Source organism: Parasteatoda tepidariorum, chromosome 5 (assembly GCF_982258835.1).
Source record: "Parasteatoda tepidariorum strain Cologne lab strain chromosome 5, Ptep-v5.0, whole genome shotgun sequence".
Lineage (NCBI taxonomy): Eukaryota > Metazoa > Arthropoda > Arachnida > Araneae > Theridiidae > Parasteatoda > Parasteatoda tepidariorum.
The window spans coordinates 75,217,607-75,226,145 of record NC_141759.1 but is presented as its reverse complement, the minus strand read 5'-3'; the positions used below and the strand labels follow the sequence as shown (position 1 = coordinate 75,226,145).

The 8,539-nt window shown below is 32.9% G+C and overlaps 2 protein-coding genes across 2 annotated transcripts in view; both read left to right on the top strand.

Annotated features, from left to right (window-relative positions):
- Positions 1 to 6,430, top strand: part of LOC110282964 (uncharacterized) — a 70,783-nt gene extending 64,353 nt beyond the window's left edge. Inside the window, exon 3 of the mRNA XM_043044237.3 lies at positions 1,387 to 6,430. The gene's annotated coding sequence lies outside the window, so the exon portion shown is untranslated. The remainder of the gene's footprint in view (positions 1 to 1,386) is intronic.
- On the top strand, positions 1,399 to 2,433 carry LOC147809518 (uncharacterized). Its single transcript, XM_087162857.1, has one exon. It carries the CDS (start codon positions 1,399 to 1,401, stop codon positions 2,431 to 2,433), a length of 1,035 nt encoding a protein of 344 aa, XP_087018983.1.
- Positions 6,431 to 8,539: the final 2,109 nt, after the last annotated feature.

The following is an 8,539-nucleotide window of genomic DNA, read 5'->3' as shown; positions in this document are numbered from 1 at the left end:
ATATTAAAGCACTGAATCATATTTCTTTTCGCTTTATCTTATTTCAGGAAAGTTCGGCTTTTCTCTGTATTGAGATTTTGTGACATTTTCGTTGTAGCATACTCTAATTTTCGTTACATACTACTAAGGATTTTCTATTATTTAAAATATTATTGAAAATATTTTCCGAGAGGTAGCTAAGATAAAGCATTTTTATTCCAATAAATTAAAAATTAAAAGAAATTTTCCCATATTTACATGCAAATAACACAAGTATTAAAGGTCAAAGTTTTGATAAAGTCTTATTTTAATTTTATTTATTTAAAAAAAAGCTCTGCTTAGCTCATTACCACTATAAACCTCAAATCTTTGGGGGTATAATACAATTATAAACTAAACGGCTTATTGTTTGATAAAAAAAACTTTATTCTTTTCAAAAATATAAAAATTTGAAATAACAGTCGACATATCTCCAACGCTCAAAAATAGGCTCCCATTTTTAAGATTTGCTACACGTGCATGAGGTGAAACAAAAGCGATTTGAAACATAAAACGTAAAGTTGAGAAATTCCATTTTTCGTTGGCAATTTTAGGTTTTATATTTCAAATCAGTTTAGTTTCTTCTCATTCATGTACGGTAAGTTTTAAAATGGGCACCAATTTTTGAAAGCTTGAGACAAGTCGACTGTTGTTTCCAATTTGTATATTCTTGAAGTTTTTGATCAAGTACTATCTTACCGTTTCATTTTCTTGGAATTACTTTATTGTTTAATTATAACCGTTAATGTCCATGAAGGTTGATTCTCAGTAAAAACAAATTCGCGAACTGACAGGAAGTGTTTTTCCACAAAACTCCACAACCGGACTGTTTCTGTACCTGAATACTGTTTTTCTATAATCTGTTCTCTCCGACTACGATCACGCATCGTCGCTGCGTAATCGCTCCAGGGGAGAACCAATTTTCTATGTTACTGATTTGTCAAAACTTAGCAATTCTCAAATAACAACAGATGGCTGTCCAACTGTCATTTTTGTGAAAAATATATGTAAACTGATTTTTTCCCTTGATCTTCACATTTGACTACAGAGTCTCCTAAGAATAACCTTAAATTTTACTCACTATACGCATGGTTAAAAATATATTTCATTAACTTATAATGCAAGTCAATTTTGCAGTAATTGATAAATAAAAAAACTAATGAAAATAATTTGGATAAATAAACATTTTATTATCAACCTCTATGACTAAATTTATTTCAATTTCTTCTTATTTAGCAATTTGTTCCGTAATTAAATTTTTGTGATTTTCTTTTTTAGAGTCGCATCAAAACTGACAAACATTAAAGGATGATAATTTTTTAATTAATATTTATAGCAAACAATAATTTTCGCTCCTATTATTTCTAGATCTTACCAACAATGCAGTTTGAATGGAAAGTATTCCCTGCTATTCCTCTGTTGATTTTGTTCAAGTCCTTTGTAAACATTGGATGTTTCAAAACCTCATTATCTGACGTTACATACAAGGATATCGAAGATTTGAATGCAACATGCAAGGGTTTAGATTCCTGTGAATTACCCAGAAGACAGAATGTTGTTGAACATTGCAACTGTGGCGTTTCCTGCAGTTATCTGGGTACATGCTGCGTAGACTCTAACCATAGAAACAATTACATAGTACCTTTGAAGAACGTCAAATGCGAATATTTCCGATATGGTGAAAGAGATCGATATTTACCCATGATTAACAGTTGTGATCCCGACATGCTTTACGATGACATTACCGAAAAGCTATGCAAAAGCTATAGATATGACGATCCTTTTTTGGAAATACCTGTTACTGATCCTGTAACAGGTATTTCTTATAAGAATTACTATTGCTACGCTTGCAACAGAAACAATGGAGAAGAACAACCAATACCATGGGATTTAAAAATAAAAAGTAATTGCATACGTCATAAACTTAATACCACGTCAATACCGAAACTGAATTCTAATGGTCGTGAATGGTTTCTGGCACTCGAGAATAATATTGAAGTCGAAGTTTCCTTGCATGCACCTTTCCCAGACAAATTAAAAAATGTCGTGCCTTATTGTTATAATTTCGAAATAATTGCAGAATGCGCTGATGATTGGACGGATGACACTGTCCATAAAAAGTGTCTGGCTTACATGGCTTTGACTAGAATTTTGAGCAAGGGTGGGCTATATATTTTTCACTATCGAAACCCGCATTGCGCCATTTGCAACTACAAGAGCATTGATGACATGATTTGTCTTGCAACGGATGAAACACATAGTGGTGGTAGCTCTTCGGAAACTGATGTATTTTTTATTGAATTATCCTCACTGCAGGACGAAACAACGCGATGTGGAAACAATGAGGTATATGATTATTTTGCAAAGAATTGTAGAAAGATAAAGCGAGCCGGATTTCGCAATAAATTCGGGTAAGAAGTATTACATATGAATTTGCGATTTACGGTACAAGGAAAAAGTGTAGGTACATTAAAGAGATTTAGCACTTTCTCTTAGCGTTAAACATTTTTACATACGTATGATTGCCGTAAACCTTACAATATTGTTCCATTCCGTTCCTTTTTCAAAATTCATCAGTCATTTTTGGGACACATGGTAACTACAGCGGAACTGGTTTTGCTATGAGCAGAAAAATACAATTCGAAACTAAATTTATTACGTAACCCCCAAGAGATTCAAAAATGTTTGATTATGATATTCTTTTCGAAATTAGAAATTTCTAGTTTTTTTTTTTTTTTCAGTTTTCATCAAACAAAAAAAAAAACAATAAAAATCACGACTCAAAAAATTTCTCCATTGCATCAGGCACCGTATCACATCTAGTTATATTCCCTCATTAAAAGCGTTAGATGTATCTATTATTATACATAGGACATGATCTTTGCTCTTCCTAGAGTAGCATAGCCTTCAACGAGCTTATTTTGAATTTCAGTGTTTTGTAAAAACGCCATTGGTGAGAAAAAGTCTCAGTGTCTGCCATGAGTTCTTCGAGTTTCATACTTGAAGAGCATGGAGAAGCTGAGAAACACTTCGTTGCATTTATAACTTTACAATAAAGAATGCATCCTTTCCATAAGCTTCAAATTAGAATATCCTAAAACCTCAATTTGTCTTTATATATTGACAAACTGACAGCTGAGAACTTTTTAATCCTATACCTTTTTTGCGAGAGTCATTATGTATCACAATGGTAATCAATATAAACTGTTAAAAATAAATATTTTAAAATATCATTGTTGAATGTTAAGATGAAGAATTTAAGGGCGCACATCACTGTGATTCTTCTGAAAATTATCGAAAACTATAACACAACTATCAAAATTAAATGGATATAGTGTTTCCTATAAACTCATAAAAATTTTGAATAAATGTCTTTTTTCATTTAAAAAAATATACAAAAAGCGAACTTACGTGACTTAACAATTAACTTACGAGGCTAATAATTAAACAACTGATATATTGAATCATTTCTGTGATGCTATATTGTATAAACTAGAGTCTCGATGCTGTCATCTAGTGTGGCAGAAACTAGACGTCCAAATTAACATGGCCAACGGTATCTCACCCATTGTGGTGGTCCTGAAAGTGTGGATACCACTTCTGGAGAACGCACTAGGTCTGCTCATCGGGAAGACTGATTGTGCTGCTCATAGGAAATAAAAATATTGTATAAACTTCAATTATTTATAATCTCTTTAGAACAAAATAGAATATTTTTTTTCTAATCTCAATTGTACAAGTTTGAAAATATGGTTGTTAGAGAAAAACGCGCTTGACGTTTAAAGATTCGTAAGCGCTGTATCTGACACATCTCTGTAATACTGATTGTTGTTGTTGTAGTTAGTTTACGTCGCACTAGAGCTGCAGGATGGGCTATTGGCGAAGGTCTGGGAAACATCCCTGAGGATGATCCGAAGACATGCCATCACAATTTTGATCCTCTGCAGAGGGGATGGCACCCCCGCTTCGGTAGCCCGACGACTTGCACGCGAAATCGAGCACTTTACGGTAGAACAGTTTAACGAGGAATAATACTGCACACTTTCGGTCCCTACGCAGACTGATCCAAGGGGTCACCCGTAGCCAGTGATGCTTGACTTCGGTGGTCTGCTGAGAACCGTGTCTTAACGATCAGTCCACTGCGGGACCTGTAATACTGATAAACTAGCGATTACGTGGAAAGATAAACATCCGTTTTGAAGGTGGAAACAGACCAGTCGACAAAACAAACATGATTTTTAAGGTTAAGTTCCACTGCCTCGTATATATTTCTACAATGTACCCAACACTGACTGTTTAAGGTTAAATGCATAATACTTAAATGAAAATACTCCCAGTGAATATATTATGATCTAGTTGTAAATCTAATCCGGGCATAAATTGGCATGTTTCGATATATTGTTCTCGGCCAGATAAAGTGAGAATGCTTGGTTAATACGAGGGTTGCTATTTATATTTCTGGCCTAATAATGAAAAAACAAACATGTAGGATTGAAATTGGTTTTATTGTTCTTCAAAATATTCTCCATGATGATCAATACACTTTTGCATGCGTTTGAACAAATTTTCAAAGCACTTCTTCCAGTCCGATTGAGGTAACTCCAAAACATGCGTTTTGAATGAATCAACCGCTTCCTCGGGGGTCGAAAATCGTTGTCCACGAAATTTATTTTTGATGTGTGGGAATAAGAAGAAGTCATTGGGTGCCAAATCAGGGCTGTACGGCGGATGACTCATCAGTTCGATCTTTCTCTCCGTCAGAAATGCCTTTGTTTGAGTCGATGTGTGAGAACTCGCATTGCCATGATGAAGAATGATTCGCCTGTTCTGCTTTTTTCGAATTTCTCCGATGACTTCTGGCAAACAACCATTCAGAATTCGTGTACCATTCAGAATTGACCGTCCTGCGTTGCTCTAACGCCACTGTTGCTACATGACCGTTAATGCCGAAGAAACAGGCAATCATTTGTTTCAATGTGCTTCTTCCTCGAACAACTTTCGTTGGTTTTGCCTCGTCTTGGAAGACCCATACAGTTGATGGCTGTTTTGTTTCCGGCTCATATGCATAGATCCATGATTCGTCAACTATGTAGATGCTATACACAGCCTTTGATGTACCTTGAACGTATTTTTCCTACATTTCCTTGCCCCAATCGACACGAGCCTTTTTTTGAGCGTTTGTCAGATTATGCGGGATCCAACGCGAACAATTTTTTTTTACGCTCAAATGTTCATGCAATATTTTATTGATGCTAGTCATACTAATGTCCCAAGACGCCTCTATCTCACGGTATGTCACATAACGATCTTGCTTTATCAGTTCACGCACAGCATCGATCTTTTCTGGCACAACAGCGGATTTTGGATGACCTGCACGGGATTCGTCCTGGATCGAACATCGACCACGATTAAATTCGTTATACCAATTTTTTACAGTGCTGTAGGATGGCGCTTTATCGCTGAATAAAGAATTAAGTTCATCGAAGCACTCTTGTCTTGACAATCCACGTCGAAAGTTATGAAAAATAATGGCACGAAAATGTTCACGATTCAATTCCATTTTTTGAAAGAGAAGAACTTTTCAATTTACTGTCAACAACACAAATGAAGCTATAATGGTAAATCGGCTGCTGAATTTATGTTTAAAAATATCAAACTTTCGATTAAAATCGTCTGCGGTCGCCTAACAACACTTACTGTTGCCAAGGCCAGAAATATAAATAGCAACCCTCGTATATATGTCACCCTCACATGTTGATGAGATAAAGAAAGGTGATTCTTGAACCCTTTGCTAAATTATCGCTCACAAACTAAAAGGGCAGTTCATATACTATTAGAAGTGGGGTTTATAATTGAAGCCATTACTGAGAGCAGTAGTCAATGTCATTCTTTTCAAATGTACGAACTTCGGAAACTCATTATAAAAAACTTTTCTTATTGAATATCCATTATTTTTTACAAGATCAATTTCTCCATATTCCAGAAAAGATTAAAAGATCAGAGAAACAAATTGTTAATCCAAGTTACTATGAAACAGAAATGCTTTTAAATTAATTATCTGTGTTGTGATGTGAATAAGAAACTGAATTCCTAAAATTGATCTGAAATTAAAGTTTACAATAACCTCATAAAACATATGTCACCACTATCTTTTACAGGCTGTCGCCACACTGCAGCATTCTTTATTTAATTCTAAAATATTTCAGAAAAGAACTCGATTTTTGGACCGTTTCAGTGCTGTGCGTCACTTAGATAATAAAATGCTATATAATATTTGTTTATATATTTATAAAGATGTTGATGTTGTTGTTATAAATACCACTTGCCAATACCTGCATGCCTAGTGAATTTTCTAAAGATGTAAAAATCTCTTGTTGTGTCATAGAAATAAAGTGCCAAGTTTATTTGAAAACTGTACATCTTTTGTTTCTTATCAATGATTGCCTACTTTACCACTAGTGCTGAAGCTAGTACATCAGCTTGAGTTGAGCTGAGAGTAATATCGATGTATCATAAAAATATCGCTATTTTTAAACATTACGATAAAGATATGTAAAAAAAATTTCTCAATCTTTATCATAAATATCTTATCTTACAATATATCTAGTATACCGTAATTATCAACAATAACAAACATGAAAAACAATGTCACGAGTATTAACGTTAAAAATAATAATCGAATACGCTATTATCATGATTTTTCATTAACTTCAATAGAATAACGAAATATGAACAACTCTCAAATATTATATAAACTAGAAGAATTATAAAAATTTCGTAATATGCAAAGAAATATCATTTTTTCCTGGAGATATAGGGTAAACTAACCAGTGAAGGAACACTTAAGCTTCGCTTGCCTTTTAAAAAATCATATTAATTTCAAAATTCGTAATTTTAGTGAAATGACAGTGTCAACATATTTGTTACTGATTGCAAATTATGTAAAAAAAACTGTAGAGAACTTACATAATATTGTTTTAAAGTTTTGGAGGTTCAAATAACAAGTAGTAAGAAGACCAAGTGAAGGAACAGCTCTTACCAGTGAATGAACACCCAGTAAAGGAACACTTAATTTTGGTTATTTTTTAATGCTCTTTATGAATTTATAAGCCAAGTAAATATTTAAAAACAAGCCTATTCTTGAAGGTATAACATATAAATACTTGGAAAATGTTAACTTTTTTTTTGTGATCATGAATTGAAAATTAAAAGTGTCAACATATTAACGCATACTATTCATTCACTGGGAAATCTATGCCCAGTAAAGGAACATGCCAGTTCCCTCTCTGGTTAGAAGTTGTTTTTCGTATTTTTAACATACTTTTGATTCGGAACATCACTAAAGGGACAAGAAAATTAAAAATTTTCTTTTATTTTCATTAACTTAGAAAAAAAAACAGTAAAGGAGCACTTGTTCCTTCACTGGTTTTTCATCGTTTGGTGATCCAGTGAATAAACACCCCCTTATCCCAGTACTTTATTATGCTATGATGCTTAAAAAAAATAAAACGTAACTTTAATAACTATATTTTAAATTCACTTTTTCACAGTGAGAAATTAATAAAACATTTAAATAACGTTATCATTATCATCACTGACACAACAGTCCGCAGTAGGTCTTTATTGGCCTTTTCCAGGACATTTCTCCCTCCAGTTCTTTTCATTAAAAAATTTCAGTTCATTAAAATAAAATATTTTACAGAAATGCAAAAAAGGCATTGATACTCATTGTTAAACGACCACGAAAACCACGAAAATCTTCCACAGTCAGCCTGGTGAAAAGAAGACTCTAACCCATGATAACCATGACGTCACTTGCATGAAGAAATTTATTGAAATTAATCTTCATTTTTTCTGATTTTCGATGAACTCAAACGCAGCGTTTCAGTAACTTCTCACTATATTAAAGTACTAAATCATATTTCGTTTCACTTTATTTTATTTAAGGAAAGTTTGGCTTTTCTCTGTATTGATGTTTTGTGACATTTTCGTTATAGCATACTACTACGGATTTTCTATTATTTAAAATATTAAGGAAAATATTTTCCTAGAGGTAGCTAAGAAAAAGTATTATTATTCCAATAAATTAAGATTTAAAAGAGATTTGTCCATATTTACATACAAATATTTAAACAGAAGTATATAAAAAGTTAAAATTCTGATAAAGTCCTATATTAATTTTATTTATTTAATCTCTGCTCAGTTCATTATTACTATACGAGATATTTCATAAAAACCTCAAATGCTTGCGAGTATAATTATAAACTAAACCGTTTATTACTTGATAAAAAAAAAAACTTTATTCCTTTCAAAATTATAAAAAATTTGAAATAACAGTCGATATATCTCAAACGCTAAAAAATAGAATCCCATTTTCAAGACTTGCTATACGTGCATGAGGTAAGACAAAAGCGATTTGAAATAATAAAACGTAAAGTTGCTAGCAAAAGGTGGAAAAATAAAGGTGAGAAATTCCATTTTTCACTGGCAATTTTACGTTTTATATCTCAAATTAGTTTTG

Excerpts from the sequence above, each read along its gene's own strand:
- LOC147809518 (XM_087162857.1), top strand. The coding sequence starts at position 1,399 with ATGCAGTTTGAATGGAAAGTATTCCCTGCTATTCCTCTGTTGATTTTG.